The 18,555-nt window shown below is 46.3% G+C and overlaps 1 protein-coding gene across 1 annotated transcript in view; it reads left to right on the top strand.

The window, feature by feature from the left end:
* Nucleotides 1–18,555, top strand: part of LOC107105776 (dipeptidase 2-like) — a 62,085-nt gene that overhangs the window by 11,101 nt on the left and 32,429 nt on the right. The window contains exons 3-8 of the mRNA XM_015405800.1: nt 2,435–2,582; nt 3,483–3,552; nt 5,208–5,384; nt 7,680–7,767; nt 8,243–8,318; nt 13,118–13,253. Coding sequence (XP_015261286.1) covers nt 2,435–2,582; nt 3,483–3,552; nt 5,208–5,384; nt 7,680–7,767; nt 8,243–8,318; nt 13,118–13,253 — 695 coding nt within the window. The remainder of the gene's footprint in view (nt 1–2,434; nt 2,583–3,482; nt 3,553–5,207; nt 5,385–7,679; nt 7,768–8,242; nt 8,319–13,117; nt 13,254–18,555) is intronic.

Raw genomic sequence — 18,555 nt, 5'->3', positions numbered from 1 at the left:
TAACTCATTAGCATATGCCACACCCCCTGACATCACCGGAAGTGTGTCATAAGGCCACACACCCCGCCCCCAACGGTCCCGGCCGCCGCCACCGGCCTTGCAGCTCCACTGCCGAGCCCCATGAGGGGCCCGGCGGTGGACCTGCAAGGCTGGCGGGAGTGCAAGGAAGCCCCGCGAAGGCCCTCCCTGGCCCCAGGCAGGCAGGGGTGGGGAGAGGCAGGGAGGAAGCAACTTACCCTCCCTCTTCTCCTGCCTCCCCCGCGATCCCCCCCGAAATGACCTCTGGATAGGAGGCCCTGTTGCCTCTGGGATTTGTATTAACAGTCTGTGCCAGCCACCTGAAAGACAGCTGCAGAAGACCTACGAGCCAGCTATAGAAAGAGAGAGCTGACATGGTAGCCATCTTTGATTCAATAACAACAATACTAGCACTTATTATGTTATTGTTAATTGGTTTTAATATTGTTTTAAAATGGTTCAATTGTTTTTACTGCAATTGTACATTGATTTTGTGTAAGCCGCCCTGAGCTGGCTTCGGCTGGGAGGGCGGGGTTGAACTATGAGAAATAAAATAAATGAATAAATGGCCATTTTCCTCTGTCTTAGCTTCCAAACTGGAGTGTTGTTTTGGGGACCATTCATATGATGCTGTCCTCTAATCATCGTTTCTCTAGGTTTTCTCTGTCTTCAGCATGCTCTGTCTCAAACCTGGTTTAGTACAATGCTCTTTCTCAAGCTTGGTTTAGTTCTTTTCAGAAAGAACACAGTCCGCAGTGTTTGAGCCCATTTCCAACAATTCCATTAGGGTTACCAGCAGTGTTCCCTCTAAGCTGAGTTAGTGTGAGCTAGCTCACCATTTTTTAGCCTTCAGCTCACACGTTTTTGTTTCAGCTCAGGAAGGATGGCTCTAGAGGAAACTGATTTATGTAGTAGCCAAATTGCTTGCTCACAACTTTAATGCCAGTAGCTCACAAAGAAGAATTTTTGCTCACAAGACTCCACGGCTTAGAGGGAACATTGGTTACCAGCCTCAAGGCAGGACCTGGAGATCTCCTGGAATGACAGGTGATCTCCAGGTTACAGAGATCAGTTCCCCTGGAGAAAATGGCTACTGTCCGAGGGCTGGTTCTATGGCATTGTACCCTGCTGAGGTCCCTCCCCACCTCAAACTCCACCCTTCTTAGGTTCCACCTCCAGATCTCCAGGAATTCCCCAGTCTGAAGTTGCAAGTTCCATCCACATCTGTGCCATTTTCCCCGTCAGCCACTTGCAGCTGCCATTGCCCCAGCGTGCCACTGGAGGGCTTTTTGAGGGCTAAAAAAAAATCCTCCAGCAGTGCAGCAAAGAAAACAGTAACTGATCAAACGGGCAACTCCTGAGCAGATGCTCTATTGGCTGACGTGGGCGGGACTACACAAAGCAGCCAGCCAACCCAGCCAGCGTCTTCTGACTGACAGTTCAAGCCTCCAAACACTGTTGGTGTGCATTAGAACGTTGGGCCCCACTATGGCTTTATATATAAGGGACAGATAGTTGTAATTCATTCTCCAAAGAATCCTGGGAAATATGGTTTGACAAGTGGGTAACCCACAAGGACCTGAGGATAACCCACAAGGGCCTGTGTCACCCTCCCCATGCTATTTCCTCCTTCTCTCCTCCTGACAGCCCCGATAGTTTTCCTTCCCACTCACAACCAACCTTTCTTGGATCTGCCCTCCCAGTTGTAGTCACTGCCACACCTGGATGAATTGTGAAAATTGCATGGTAGTAAGTTTCCCAGTGGGGGGAAGTCAGCATGGTATTAGTCTGATCTCAGAAGCTAAGCAGGATTGATACTTGGATGGGAAACCACCAAGGACAGCTCTGCAGAGGCAGGCCATGGCAAACCACCTCTGCTTCTCACTTGCCTTGAAAGCCCCTTGCTGGGGTCACCATAAGTCATCTGTGACTTGATGGCACTTTACACACACACAAGTTGTCCAATGGTCGCTGCTGGGGCTGGCCCCAATGAGTCCTCCCTCCAGGTCAGAAAGGAAATGGGAACTTCTCTGAAAAGGGCACTCCCCCTGTCTTTTACTGAGAGAAGCCAAGGTTTGAAGGCTGGCAATACTGTAGTAGTTGCCTAAGAACCCCCCCAACAGCCACTGAGATCTCAGGGGACATTCACTTCTTAAAAGTACTGGTGATGTTTCTATTATGGGGGGGGGGTTAGATTTCACTTTCCCCCTGCAATCCTGGGTCTTTTCTCAGATTTGCTGCTGGCAAGGTGCTAAGGATTTTGGTCAACACTTTCACAGAGCGTTAACTACCGAGGACCTTGTTAAGAGGGAATGACTGTCATGCAACCTTATTCATTCCATAGGTAGATGTTGCATTCATGTTATTCTGCCATAGCGTATCTTTTGAACTTTGCGTTTGAACTTTTTAAATCCAGGCATTGAGAACACTCCAGACAATAAGATAGCCTGCTTGATGGGCATCCATGGGGGTCACTCCATCGACAGCAGTCTTGCGACTCTGCGGATGTATTATGAACTGGGCGTCCGATACATGGGACTAACAAATGAATGCAACACACCCTGGTAACTCCTCCAAGTGGATAGTCCTCATCTTTTTCTTCTTCAAAGCAGTAGCACTTTGGAATTAGCTGACACTACACTGTCTACCTCATTGGGGGCTCCACATATATTAATAGAGGACCCCTAGGTTTCCTGAATGCCGCAAATAGTTCCCCCAGGGCCATTTCAGGTTAGAAGAACAGCATGGGAGAGACTAAAGCCCATTTCCCTTGTGTACTTTGAGAATCTACAAAATCCTAACTCATACAACTCATCTTTGCAGATTCTGAACTTCTGTCACAGTGTTTTCAAGCTGGAGGGGTCCCAGTCCAAAGGTAGTCCCAGCACACTTAGGAGCTGATTTCTCAGCATGGGACTCACAAGGCACTTCTGATCACAAGGACATGGGAAAACATGACAAGTAGTTAGTCCCTCATGAGTACAGTTTCTGTGGCAAATTTCCTGTTTTGTCCTCATAGGCCCATCATGCACACACACCTTAATGCAGATTTTCAGAGCAGTAAGCGTTTAATCTTGACTTCGGATTCTGTGCCCACCTTATGCGCGATTCTTTTTCCTCTGGTGTATCTATTGTGCAGCTACGATCAGTGGTGTCCAAAAGTTTTTTTTTTAATTCACAACTCACAACCGCCCTATCGCAGCTGCACAGTAGCGTCCAGTAAGCGCCTTCCATTTAAATCCTCGTGGTTCAGGTTTTGTGCATGCATTTTAGTCATTGAATGAAAGGGAACAGAAATGAAAATGGGTAAAGGGGGGAAACCCGATGTTGAAACTGACCAGACTTTTTTTGACCCGTGCATAATAGGACATAGTACATAATAGGCATCCATGCATAATAGGTCCACCTTATGATTCTTCTTAGATCTTGCCTGTGTGAATAATTGGATGCTGTTTCTTTTTTAGGGCACAGTCATCAGTAGAATCAGAGGACCACTTGTATTCCGCCGTTAGTGGCTTGGGCTCCTTTGGCTCAGTAAGTAAAAATATACCTTTTAAACATATTCACTTCTGATTAGCATCCAAACAAAGAATCTAACCTCCTGCAACAATCAAATATTTTTTATACAAGCAGGGACCCAGGAGACTGGTGGTGGTGGGCAGGGCTCTTTTTGTAGAAAAAGCCCAGCAGGAACTCATTAGCATATTAGGCCACACCCTTGACAGCACAGCCCATTAGCATATTAGGCCGCACCCCCATGTTACCAGAAGTGTGGTCATCCAGCCAGACCCACCTTTTGCTTCTTATTCTATCTTGTTTTCAAAACCCAGGGCTTTTTTTGGAGCAGGAACTCCTTTGCATGTTAGGCCACACCCCCCTAATGTAGCCAGTCCTAATGAGTTTCTGATGTTGGGTGTGGCCTATTATGCTAATGAGTTCCTGCTGGGTGTGGCCAACTCAAGAGCCAGCCGGAACTCCGTTCCTGTGTGTTCCTGCCCAAAATAGCCCTGGTGGTGGGGTTCCATCCTTCCCCCCAGAGCTCACTCACTCTTTCACCTTTGGTCTCATCCCCCACTCCTCCCTCAGAAGGTCCTGAGAGAAAGTGTAGAGGAGGAGGAGGAGGAGGAATCCACTCTGCTTTTTTGCCCCCCTTCTTCAGACTCTGACCTCCAGGCCATCTGCTTCCCTGCCACTCTGCTCACCCGCTGCCACCTCCCCGGCCACTCTGCTTGCCCGGCCCCTCCCTGTCACTGGGGCCTCCTGCTCTGCTGCTCTGCCCTCCTCCCCACCGCTCCCCTTCCCACGACTTCCAGTCTGCAAGTTGAAAAGGACAACATCCATACCTGAGAAGGTGTTTTAATGGAAGGCATGTTAAGCCTTACGTTTGGCCAAAGGAACAAAACTGATGAGGCCATCTGGTAGAATGTGTGTGGAGAGGTGGCCCGTTACGTAAATAGAATCATAGAGTTGGAAGGGACCTCCAGGGCCATCTAGTCCAACCCCCTGCACAATGCAGGAAATTCACAAATACCTCCCCCCCACACACCCCCAGTGACTGCTGTTCCACATTCAGAAGATGACAAAAACAAAAAACCCTCCAGGATCTCCGGCCAAACTGGCCTGGAGAAAAATTGCTTCCTGACCCCAAAGTGGCACTCAGCGTTTCCCTGGGTGTGTGAGAAAGGGCCACAAGAACTAAGTACTGATGCAGCCCTTCCTGCCCACCCTCTCATGATCTGCCTAAGTTCACACAATCATCATTGTTGTCAGATGGCCATCTAGCCTCTGTTTGAAAACCTCCAAAGAAGGAGAGCCCACCACCTCCCTTTTTGATGGGCAATAGATTCAGGATGGGATAAAGCAAAATACTTCTTTACTCAATGGATTATTAAATTGTGGAATTCATGCCAGGGGGTGCAGTGATGACCACGGGCATGGATGGTGCTCAAAGGATTAGACAGATTCATGGAAGAGTGGTCCAGCAATGGTTCCTAAATGGACCCTCCAAATTCAGAGGCAGTAAACCTCTGAATCCCAGTACTAAAAGGCAATGTCAGGGGATGGCCTTGACATCTGTGTCCTGTTCGTTGGCCCTCCAGGGCAACTGGCTGACTGCAGTGTGAAACAAGATGCTAGACTGATCTGCTTCAGTGGAACTCTTATGTTCTTATCTGTCCTTGTTGTGCTAGAAAGTGGTGAAAGAGATGAATCGCCTGGGAATGATGATAGATTTATCGCACGCCTCTCAGGCAACTGCCATGAAAGTCCTTGGAATCTCCAAAGCACCAGTCATTTTCACCCATTCGTTAGCCCTTACGGTTTGCCAACACTCAAGAAACATTCCTGATGATATTTTGCAGCGTCTGGTGGGTCTTGTTTATCTTTCTAACCTATGAGAAACTGTGCAAAAGAGGATCACAACAGAGGGCTAGGCTATAAAGTCCCCTCTTCCATTGTGAATTCAGTGGGAGGAAATGGTCCCTCTTTGGACCAATTCCAACAGTGCCCAGAGTCAGTATATTTCTTGGCTACTTTTCTCCATAACAGGACTCATAATGGCTTACAAGAAATAAATACAGAGATTTTCAAACCAGAGCTGGCAACTAGGGTTGCCAGGTCTCCCACTTTGGCAGGGGTTCCCCCAGTTTTTTTGGCCTCCTGCCCGCCACCGACCAATTGGCCAGCAGGAGGAAATCCTCTCCCAACAGCAACACTGCGTGCCATGCCTACGTCATCTGGAAGTGTAGGCACATAAGGGATGTTGAGGGGTATGCTTTGGTTTTTGGGCAAAACTCTATGGTTTGAGGCCGATTTTACCATAGAGTTTTGCCCAAAAACTAGAGTATCGACCCTGACGTCACTGACGTGCCTATATCACTTCTGGGTGACATAGGCATGGCATGCAATGTCACTTCTGGTGATGCCGGCACATCGAGGGGGACACTTCTGGCTCCCAGAACATCCCCCCATCCCCCCACCGGCATCTCCAAGGGACCTGGCAACCCTGCCTGACCTGGTGCAAGCCACAGGCTAAGAGAGCCAAGGCTAAGGGCCCTTTTGCTCTTGGTCTTCATCTCATGCCTCATGACCACACCCAAAATATAATATACCCGAGGCAGGAAAAGCAAACAAAAGCGCAGCTAAAATGGTGATGCTGGCTGCAGTGTTCCTGTTGATGTGCCTTCCCTGCCCGGATGTAAACAGCCTTTTCTAAACACTGGAGTCAACATCATTTGAGAGCTGAAACTTGCTCCTAAATAATTCTTATCTATGAAATTTGCTCTTGAACGTACTCTGAATATTCAAATATCGGCTAAACATATTTTGACACCTCGTGACGTTTGAGTCCCATATTCACTATGTGACAGTGTGATAATTGCATATAATGCTATTCAGTATTTAACACCAGGCACACAACAGCCTATTATATTTGACAAATTCCAGAGTATTAGCCATGTTATTTTGTTGCAGCAAAACAGAAAAGCTGTCAGTGCAATCCTGCACAGTTACTCTGGTGATAATTCCAGAGGCATAGCTGTGTTAGCCTACTGTAGCAAAATAAAACAAAAGTCCAATGGCACCTTAAAGGTAAAGGTTCCCTTGCTCGAAAGCCAGTCGAATCTGACTCTAGGGTTGCGGTGCTCATCTCCGTTTCAAAGCCGAAGAGCCAGCGCTGTCCGAGGACATTTCCGTGGTCATGTGGCCGGCATGACTAAACACAAGGTGCACGGAACCTTAAAGACTAACAGTACCCATTCCAGCTCAGGCTGCAGTAAATATTGTTAGTCTTTAAGATGCCACAGGACTAGGGTTGCCAAGTGTCCCCTGGCCACTGGGGGGGGCGGATGGGGGGGGTTAGGGTTGCTAGATCCAGGCTGGGAAACCCCTGGGTATTTGGAGATGGAGGCTGATGAGGACAGGGGCCTCAGTGGGTACAAGACCATAAAGTCCACTCTCCAGGGGAACTGATCTCTGTAGTCTGGAGATGAGCTGTAATTCCAGGGGATCATCAGGTCCCCACCTTGAGGCTGGCACCCCTATGCCTGACTTCTGTTTTATTCTGTCATTCCAGTGCAAGCCCAGTCATTTCAGTGGGTTAAGACCAGAGTAACTCTGCACCGGGTTGCACAGTTATCATGGCAGAAGTTTTGTGGATTAGATTAGAGTCTCCTTCATCAGATTCATGAAGTGTGTCCTCAGCTGGAAGATATGTATAGGTATATGAATTGTAGACACTTATTTATTTATTTTATTTTATTTATACCCCGCCCTCCCCGCACGCCGGCTCAGGGCGGCTTACAATATACGGGTGCAATGCAGCACCGTAGTTCCACAATAAAGGCACACAGTGCAATAAAAGCACAATAAAACATTTAAAAAGGTTAAATACAGTGGGCTACGCCCAAGGATCCCACGTGACTGACACCCTCTCTCCCTATTGCACATACCCTTGAGTCAAGAGGGAGGATGCTGTGGCCCCGGTGTTCATTGGCCACTCAGCCACTTGGATCAAAAGGCGCTGAAATGCAAGAGGTCCAGCTTGGGACACGTTAATGTAAAGTCCGACTGAGTAGCTGCTAAGAACTGTAACAGCAACGACAGTTACGTGGTGCGATCTCCGCTTAGTTCAGGAGCTACTCCTTTTGTCCTTCTCCTTGCAGAAACAAAACAATGGAATTGTGATGGTCACGTTTCATGCCACGCCAGAAAGCTGTGGAGGCAGAACTGTGGATATTGCTACTATAATAGGTTTGTAGCTGCTCTGTACATTTCTCCAGTGCTGGGAAAGAGAGAGCAGGATCAGGCACTTATGGATACCTATAGTTCAGCTTTGTACCATGCAGTTGGATACAGGCTTCTGTCTGATGATTGTGCAGGAAACTCCTGGAGATTTGGGGGCAGTGCCTGGCAGAATTTTTTTGGGGGGAGGGAGAATCTTGGTGGGGATGTGACATCACAACAACTACATTCTAAGCTGGGCCCACATCTTTGACCTCCTTCAGATGTTACCAGGAGTGGCATGAGAGCAACCATATTGCTGTGGCTCCCATAACACTGCTGGTAATAAATGTGCCAGGCAAAACAATATATTGATTTAATCTCTATTTCTCTCTACCTTCTGGGCTTAGATACCATGCCAGCTTACCCTACATAAATGTCAGTCTTTCTGAATCATGATACCCTTTCTCTGCCATGTATTCATTCATTCTGTTTTGTTCCTTAGAAAATCTGGACTACATCCGGAATGTTGCGGGCTCAGAAAATATAGGACTTAGTGGTAGCTTCGATGGAGTGCTTCAGTCAGTAGTGATTTAGAATTGTTCTTCATTTCTTTGCTCATTGACCTTATATGAGATCTGGTGTGGGTAAAAATAGTAGTTACAGTAAGTGTGTGCAGGTGGAAGGGTCCAAGACGGAGAATGATCATGGGGTGAGGGAATGATCACCACAGGACTCTGCCCCTTTAAAGAGCTACCACCAGTGTTCCCTCTAAGCTGAGTTACTGTGAGCTAGGTCACAGTTTTTTAGCCCCCAGCTCGCATATTTTTGTCTTAGCTCCAGAGCAAACGAATTTATGCAGCAGCCAAATCGCTCCCTCACAACTTTAATGACAGCAGCTCACGAAGTAGAATTTTTGCTCACAGGACTCCACAGCTTAGAGGGAACACAGGCTACCACCCACCTTCCAGCCAACTGGCAATTTCCAGGAGGGCTTAGCTAGGCGGATCCTGGGGGGGGGGGCAGCAGCACTGGCCACCAAGTTAACTCCCCAACTTTCATCTTCCTCACAAGAGGTAGGGAAGAAGAAGAAGAGACTGGATTTATACCTTGCCCTTCTCTACCCAAAGGAGTCTCAGAGTGGCTTACAAACCCTTTCCCTCCCCCTCCCCACAATAGACACCCTTTGAGGTAGGTAGGGCTGAGAGAGCTCTTTCAAGAACTGCCCTTGTGACTGACCCAAGGTCACACCAGCAGCTGCATGTGGAGGAGTGGCGAATCAAACCCAGTTCTCCCAGATTAGAGTCCATGCTCTTAACCACTCCACCAAACTGGCTCTTTAAAGAGGCAGCAAGGGGGTACATGTAACTTGTAGCACTGACCTTAAAAGGATCTGGGAGGAGACCAGTGAAGAGTTCTCTGGCTACCCTCTCCAGGCTGTGCAGAAAGGATCAGAGAAAGGAGGAGGAAGCAGCTGTTACCAAAACCCCTGATTCTTCTGTGATAAGGGAAAGGAAGGGAGGGCCAGGACCCCAACCCCCTTACAAGTGTCACTTTTTAACAATAGTTTGGCTCAAAACAACTGTGAATTTAAAACCAACAAATGTGTGAAAGACGATGCACGCTTTAAAAGTAAGTTTCTTTCCTTAGCCAGAATCAGTTTCTAACAGATCATTAACATCCAGTTCTGCATTTCTATTTTTATCTTCCTCAACTTTAAAGGACTGCACACGCTGAAACAAATTCCAGTGCTCTTTAAAATGTTAGCACGCGCCTGGATTTGTGTATATTCCCAAACACAGACCAATTTCCTTCTCATGCGGCAGCAGATTGAGGAATCTGAACCAGACAAGAGGGTCGGTAATTGCCATCCCAATGGTAATTATCAAACACTGTAGAATGGCACACAGAGTCATTAGCAAACGTTTTGGCAGAACGAAGGGCAACTAAAGTAATATTTTTAAACCTTGCCTTTTTTACTCCTCGTTTTAAGAGAGAAAACATTTAATCAGAAGATCCCCCCCCCAGTGTTTTATTAAAATTTCCGTTCCCCCCCAAACTGGGAAACTCATTTATTTATTTATTAGATTTCCCCCCCACACTCACCTTAAGGCTCTCATGGTGACTTACAACATTAAAACCAATGTAAAAACAACATAAAAACAAATAAATATAAAATATGAACATTAAAATATTAAAATACATGGCTATTACCATACCACCATTAATACAGCCCAAACATGTGGTTACCCTCCAAAAGCCAACCTAAGCGATGCAGCTTTGCATGCCCTGTGGAAACTGAACGAGTCTGGCATTCTACAGGGTCGGGGCCACAACTGAGCAGGCCCTTCTCCTGGTGACAGCTAACTGAGCCATCCTGGGGCCAGGCACCTGCAGGAGGCCTCTGACCAATGACGGAAGGGAGCCTGGGGGTTGTAATGGGAGAGGCGGTCCCAAGGTATAGGAGTCCCAGACTTTTAAGGACTTTAATGGTTAGCACCAACACCTTGAATTGGATCTGGAGACTAATTGGTACCCATTGCAGCTGCTGCAGAACTGGAGTAATATGAGTTGACCATGATGTTCCAGTCAGCAACCTGGCAGCTGCATGCTGGACCACCTGCAGTTTCTGAGGTGTTTTTTAAGAGTAGCCCTACATAGAGCAAATTGTAGTAGTCCAATCTGGAGGTGACTGCTGCATGGATCAATGTGGCAAGATCTGACCCAGACAAATAAGGAGCCAGCTTTCAGGCCTGGCATAGGTGAAAAGACGCTGACCATGCTACCATGGACACTTGAGTGCAGAATCCAACCACACCCGAGGCTCTTTACAGAGTCTACAGCTGTCAACTGGACACCATTGAGTCTCGGGAGTAATCCTCCAGCTAGCATCTAAGTCTTTCCCAGCCACATGACCTCCATCTTGGATGGATTCAACTTCAGCCAGCTCCCCCTTAACCAATGGGCTACCATATCCAGGGACGGGGATAGTGCCAAGAGCCCTGCTGCCAGCTGCTTATCTGACAGGAGGAAGAGCTGAATGTCATCAGCAGATCAATGGCACCCACCTCCAAATCTCCAGATGATCTTGGCAAGATTGGTCAACTGTATCAAATGGCCAACTGTATCAAAGGCCACTGATAGATCCAAAAAGGTCAACAAGGCCAGCATGCCTTTTTCCCAGATGTAAATGGAGATCATCAACCAAAGCAACCGGTGCAGTCTCTGTCCCAAAGCCAGGCCTGAAGCTCAATTGAAAAGGGCCCAAGGTAGACGCCTCATCCAGAAAAACCTGGAGCTGCTTGGCCACTGCTCATTCAATTACCTTCCCTGGAAAAGGTAGACTAGACACTGGGCAGTAATTGGCAAAAAGTCCTCTGGAAAAAAATGGACTCCACTCTTCTAATCCCACCCCCTTTCTTGGCCTTCTCTTGCCAACACAGTTTCTTCCTCAAATAACTGCTTTAATGGCAGTGAATGTGGGTACATGGGTGGGTCAAACCCATGACTGAACTGGGGACTGAAAACAGTCCTGAAGAAAATCCAGTGGAGTAGCCTCTACAAGACAGGACTTCAGCGGCCACTCACCTCAGCAGTGCCAACAATAAGCAATGGTTCACACACACACACACCGCTTTCTCCTGCAAACTGGCAACAGTGCAGGATGAGACAGCTGGTGAGGGGGCAGCACCCACAACCATTGTTGAGGAAGGATCGGAGTCAAATGGCCCCTGAGGTTCTGGAAGAACGTCTGCAGCTCTTGCGTGCCCCATGGAACAAGACAAGTAGTGATGACACTAAAAATATTAGAGTCATGCAGTGTAGAAGGGATCTGTCTCTAATAAGCATTTGTCCCACCCCCCCCCCCCCGCTTTCTCCTGCAAACTGGCAACAGTGCAGGATGAGACAGCTGGTGAGGGGGCAGCACCCAGAACCATTGTTGAGGAAGGATCTGAGCCAAATGGCCCCTGAGGTGCTGGAAGAACTTCTGCAGCTCTTGTGTGCCCCATGGAACAAGATAAGTAGTGATGACACTAAAAATTCTAGAGTCATGCAGTGTAGAAGGGATCTGTCTCTAGAAGTAAGTTGTCATCTCCCCACCCCTGTGGCTTCAGAGGGCTGATTGATTCACACATTACAAAATCCAGGGCTATTTTTGGGCATGCACAGGAACGGAGTTCCGGCTGGCTGCAGAGTTGGCCACGCCCACCACAGCCAAAACCTCTGAGTGTGTGGCTACAGAGGGAAGGCCTGGAGAGCAACTCCCCCCCCCCGGCCATTCTGAGGCGAGCAGGCCAGGGGAGCCCTCCCTGTGCCTTCCCCAGCCTGTCCAAAGGCCAGCTTGCCTGGGCTCCCCGCAGCCAAGGGAAGGCATGGGGGTGTGAGCTAATATGCTAATGAAATGTGGCATCAGAGGGTATGGCCTAATATGCTAATGAGTTTATGCTGTTGGGTGTGGCCTATTATGCTAATTAGTTCCTGCTGGGCTCTTTCTACAAAAAAAGCCCTGACAAAATCCATGTGTCCCTCATGAGGCTGTTGCAGGTCCTGTCGATCAGATGTTTTCTGGGAGTTTTGTGCTCAGATTCCATGGGTGTGCAGGCTCAGTTTGGATCAGAATATTGGCACGGGAGAAAAAGGAGCATAAGCCCCCCCCCCCTTTTCTGCTCCGAAATGGCTTTGGATATCTGCTGTGGGGAAGCTACTGGAAGTACCACAGAGAGTTGCAGGCAGATAGGCAAACACTAAGCATCTTCCTGTTTACTGTCACAGACTCCCTTTGAAGTGTAGATCAAGACCCCTTAGGGAAAGGGAACTTCCTTCCATCTCCTCTCTCTTCTCTCTCTCTTCCATGCGCACAAGATTGAGATGCAGGATGCTCCTCTCAGCATGTGCATCCATCTGCTAGCTAGCTAGCCTAGGAACTGTCTCTACTTCTCTACTCTGCACTAACAAGTCTGTATTTCTAGAATAAAGTAGTTATTAGTTTCATTTAAACGGAAACATGGCTCTGTGTGACTTTGTAAACTTGCAAGCACGTGGCAGGTATGGGACTAAGCACTACTGGTGTTAAAGCCTTGTGCACTCTGCTAACTAACTAAAGAAGGATCTGGACCACCAGAACCAGTAACCTTCCAACAAAAACTTCTATGTACATATACATTTCTCAAATGAGCCTATGAAGAACTGGGAACTACAGTCTGAACATGGAACTCCCAGACTGCATCAGCTAACAAATTACTAAGTTGACTTTGTAACGTGTGAATTGACCCTCATTTAGCCTTTGCTCTGGAGCCTCATGGTAGCCTCCCTCTCTACAACTACAGGACAAATGGGATGAGACTTGTGGCGAATCATTCTCTGATTTCCTTACTAACAGACCCTCTGAAGGACTGGAGGATATTTCCAAATACCCAACATTGATCCAAAAACTGCTGGACAAAGGCTGGAATGAGGAGGAAGTGCGAGGTATTTTGAGAGAGAACTTCCTGCGTGTCTTCCGTGAGGTGGAAAGGGTAAGGCTAAAAAAGAACATGATGAGCTGTGCTTGGGTCTGTTTTGGGTGGTCCCCCCCCCCCAAGGCTTTCTTAACAATAAGAAGGTTCTCAAAAATTGCATTAGAGAGATCATTTCCCCTAGAGAAAATGGCATCTTTGAAGAGTGAACTCTATGGTATACCAAAGAATTTAGGAGAAACACAAGTCTTATACCACATTCCTGGCGACCCCTCCCCCCAGCTCCACCCTCCCTGGCCATCGTTCCCAAATCTCCAGGAATTATCTAAGACAAAACTGGCAACCCTGTTGACATTTCTGAGCTCTGTATTGGGTCAACATGTCAAGAGTAAAGCAAAATCTTCAAAAGGTGATGAGAGAGGAGCAAAAGTAGGTGATGAGAGAGGAGCATCCCTTGACAGCGGATGCTCTGAAATTACAAATTAAGAAAAAGGAATGTCCTGTCAAAGTACACAGATGACCCGTTGCTCATCTGACATTCTTGCAAGAAAATAACAGCAGCATTTTGAATGGTCTCAAAGAGATCTTGCAATGTGTCATCTTGCAATCTAAGTCAGATTGAGGTGGCGAGAGAGGAGGTCCTAAAACTGATAGACAACTTAAAAACTGAGAAATCACCAGGCCCAGATGGCATACATCTCAGAGTTCTGAAAGAACTCAAATGTGAACTTGTGGATCTCCTTACAAAAATATGTAGTCTTTCCTTAAAATCAGCCTCCATTCCTGCAGAAAGCTTTTGATAAAGTTCCTCATCAAAGGCTCCTAAGTAAGCTCAAAAATCATGGGATAGAAGGACAAGTCCTTTTATGGATCAAAAACTGGCTAGTTCATAGAAAACAGAGAGTGAGTGTAGGTGGGCAATTTTCTCAGTGGAGGGTGGTAAGCAGTGGGGTACCGCAGGGATCAGTACTTGGTCCACTGCTTTTTAACTTGTTCATTAATGATTTGGAGTTGGGAGTAAGCAGTGAAGTGGCTAAATTTGCGGATGATACAAAGTTGTTCAGGGTGGTGAAAACCAGTGAGGATTGTGAGGCACTCCAAGGGGATCTGTCAAGGATGGGCGAGTGGGTGTCAACATGGCAAATGGGGTTCAATGTGGCCAAGTGCAAGGTGATGCACATTGGAGCCAAAAATCCTAAATATAAATACACATTGATGGGGTCTGAACTGGCAGAGACTGATCAAGAGAGAGATCTTGGCGTTGTAGTAGATAACTCACTGAAAATGTCGAGACAGTGTGACTGCAATAAAGAAGGCCAATGCTATGCTGGGGATTATTAGGAAGGGAACTGAAAACAGATCAGCCAATATAATGCCCCTATATAAATAAATGGTGCAACCTCATTTGGAATACTGTGTGCAGTTCTGGTCACCACACCTTAAAAAGGATATTCTAGCATTGGAAGAAGTGCAGAAAAGGGCAACTCGAATGATAAAAGGGTTGGAACACTTTCCCTATGAGGAAAGGTTAAAGTGCTTAGGGCTCTTTAGCTTGGAGAAACGACGACTGAGGGGTGACATGATTGAGGTTTATAAGATTATGCATGGGACAGAGCAGGTAGAGAAAGAGGTACTTTTCTCCCTTTCTCACAATACAAGAACTCGTGGGCACCAAATGAAATTGCTGAGCGGTCGGGTTAGAACGGATAAAAGGAAGTACTTCTTCACCCAAAGAGTGATTAACACATGGAATTCACTGCCACAGGAAGTGGTGGCGGCTACAAGCATGGACGGCTTTAAAAGGGAATTAGATAAGCATATGGAGCAGAGGTCCATCAGTGGCTATTAGCCACAAGGTATAGATAGGGACTCTGGGGCAAGTGATGCTCTGTCTTCTTGGTGCTTGGGGGGGTCAACAGTGGGAGGGCTTCTAATGTCCTGGACCCACTGGTGGACCTCCTGATGGCACCTTTGGCCTGATCCAACATTGGCGTCTCTTATGTTCTTATGTAATGTGGCTTCAGATACCCCATTTTAATACAGCCAGGGTATTTAGAAATGAGCATGATCAGAAAGATGGAAACTTAATGGCTCAGATCTTGCCTAACATTTCCAGGAGCAGCAAGTTTTCTGTCTGTAGAGCATCAATCCCCTGTCTCTCCCTTCCTATTGCAGCCCCAAATACCCCCAATGCTACTCCTGGGGGACGGGGGGCTCCCAAGAATAGCTTGGGGGGGTGACCAGCTGCAATAGTGGAGAATTGGCACAAATCCCCCCTCCCATCCACAAAACGTATAGTTTGGATCCATACTGATGTCTGCTTTTTGCAAAATAGTTGGGGGGGGGATATTTCTGAATTTAAATGAACTGAATGTTTGGCAGATAGCAATAAAGGGTTGGATTTGATGACTCTCTTTTGCTGAGGAATCTTCTTCTGCGTCTGGAGGAAAAATTCCTTCCCCAGAGCAAGACTGTTCGTTTCATGGAAGGCAGCTGTGGGAGACACGTCCAACAAAGTTATTTGACATGTTTAAAGGACAACAAAATTCATTTCATGGATTCCTCCCCTCCCTTTTTTTAACGCAACCGTCTTATTATTTACCGGAGCAGGAACCAGTCCTGGGAGAATGCAAGGCAGTGAGCTTTAATCATGCTCTGATGCTGCATTGGTTTGATAGGCATGGTTGATACTCTGATGGCAACTTGAGTTTGTTAGATTCCCCCCCCCCTTTCTGCCTCCTTGTGAACAGATGAACAAAACTATAAAACCTGAAAAAATCTGAATAGCTGAACATAGATTGCTGTTTATTTACATAGGCAGATATGGCTGCCTATCGAGTAACACTAGCAAAGGAGAGGTCCTTGCCCTGAGGAGTTTACAATCTATGGTGTTTTCCACGCAGAGATTATGTAGTTTCCCCACTGGCACTGTGGCTGAAGACACAGTGCAGGGGTAGTGGGTGCTTTCATACTGGTAGGGTTTTTCCTTTTCCCAGTGCCCTGCAGTATATCCCTACTCATCTTGTACAACACCAGGAGCCTGCTCAGGGTTGCTTTTCCCAAGAATTCAGCAATTGAGTACTCTTATGCTGCGGTGGCTCAAGTGGTTAAGACGCTGAACTGCAGGCTGTGGAAGGTCAGTAGTTCAGCGGTTCAAGACCCGGGTGCCGCAAGACAGGGTGAGCTCCTGTCTCTAGTTCCAGCTCCTGCCAACCTAGCAGTTCGAAAGCAAGAAATTGCAAGTAGATAAATAGGGACCACTTCGGTGGGAAGGTAACAGCGTTCCGTGCGCCTTGGTGTTTAGTCATGCCGGCCACATGACCACGGAAACGTCTTCGGACAGCGCTGGCTCTTCGGCTTTGAAACGGAGATGAGCACCGCAACCCTAGAGTCGGATTCGACTGGCTTTCGAGTTCAGCAACCTTTTACTCTTATGCTATAATAATGATATAGCAATATGCCTATCAGGTTATCTGAATTTCCAGTTTTCATTTTTTAAAAGAAAGTAAATCTTTTTGTTGTTGAGATATAAGGGGAAAGTCATATGTTTGGACAGTTGGTGGGAACACAAGAACGAAGGAGGAGAAGGAAAAGTAAAAGTAACAAGGGATAAATGCAAGCTAATTGAACCTCATTGTGCGGTTTTGCATTTTGAAAGAGGAGGGATCTACAAAAGTTACTCTTGGAAAGATGGTAGGTAATCCTGAGGATGATTTGTGCAAGGCATGTTCTAGACTCTTTGGTCTAGACCCTTTGGTCACGTTCTAGACTCTGCTGCAGACAAACGACTCTTATCTTGTAGTTAGCTCTGAACTTCAATTCTTCTAGGTGCGGGATGCGAGTGCTTCTGTGAAACCAAAGGAAGTGGAAATTCCCCTGCATATGGTAAAGAACAAGTGCCGCATGAAGCTGAAGCCTCCTCCTAGAATTTCTGTTTTATACTGATATCGTCACCGGGACAATCGACAATCTGATCTTTCACTACTGTTGTGTCTACATGGAAGTCCTGTTAAGGAAAAAAAAAGACTTGTATATGTTGGGCAGAGGGCTGGACAGAAAACTTACCAAAGGGATCCTTATTTGAGTGACATTTCAGTAGTTCAGTGACCAGTTTTTCACCAAAGTGACCATTTCCCCTTCTGGCTGCACCGCCCCCCCACCTGCCAATTAATAATGAATAGGAGAGAGGCTAACTTTTCACATCAATTTTGTGTGCCTCTGTTGTGCTGTTTGTAAGAACTTTGTAGCACTAGACTTGCAAGCCAGTTTTTTCTCTTTCATGCTCAGCTGAGTTTTTTCTGTGCCACCAAAGCACCTTTCCTTAACACTGCGGCAATCCTTAGCTATCTTTTCTCCTTCTTTTCTGATATTTCCTCGGCCACTATTAGCTCCTGCCACTAAAAAGGAGGAAGTGTTTAAGGGGACGTAGAACTTGTTCTTAGAAAACTTGTCCTTTTCACTTTTGTAATACATTCTTTTAGACAAGAATTTAAGCATTTCATCAATCCTTTTAACAGCAAATGCATGATGTTTACAAGTTTGATGATGATGATGTACATGTAGATTTTGTAAAACAAGCAAAAACCAAAATGTTAAAAAAAAACTGCAGAATGGCTGAAATGTCTTCACATTTTGTGAAAGTAGTTTTCTTCACCAGAAATATATACCTTGTTGCACAGTACTTCAGTTTGTAAAAAGTATATATGGACTGGGGGAAAAACAGACTTGACTGATAAAACTGATTTAAGGAATAGGAAAGATGCACAGCCGATGGAATTTACTTGGGAAACTGTCAAGTACAAGTTATGTCATTTTGTTATTGGGTGTATTTTGTTGCAGTTTTATGCTTAATCCATTAATGTTTATTTCTGAAATATTACTTAAAATAAAAATTACAATCAATTACAGCTTAGAAGTAAACAATTATTCCTTGCATTCATTAATTTGGGTGAAATTGAAAACAGCAAACACTGAAGAGAGAACTTCAATTCTTTACATTTTAAGAAATGTTTCCCTTTAATTGAGGCAGCGAATGTACCTTCTGATTCATCCAGGAACGATCATTCTGTTACAATGGCTTCATAGAGCTGCTTTGCAAAAAGGCAAATAATAAAAGTGAACAGTTACCAGGAATCTGAGTGAGATCTATGGGTAGTTTTATGCCCACGTACTAAAAAAAAAAACTGTGCAGGGAGCTCCTGTTTATATTTATTACTTGTTGTGAGACCTCATGTGCCTGTCCCACTTCCTAATAAAAGACTCACAACAACCAGTGTTTGGGCTGCAGAAAGATTACTAATCAACATGTCCATTCTTGGAATGATGGTAGGTAATCCTGAGGATGATTTGTGCAAGGCATGTT

The sequence above is a fragment of the Gekko japonicus genome, unplaced genomic scaffold, assembly GCF_001447785.1.
Source record: "Gekko japonicus isolate JY-2015 unplaced genomic scaffold, Gekko_japonicus_V1.1 scaffold144, whole genome shotgun sequence".
Classification (NCBI taxonomy): domain Eukaryota; kingdom Metazoa; phylum Chordata; class Lepidosauria; order Squamata; family Gekkonidae; genus Gekko; species Gekko japonicus.
The sequence above is the reverse complement of the archived record's forward strand: the minus strand, read 5'-3'. Positions and strand labels throughout refer to the sequence as shown.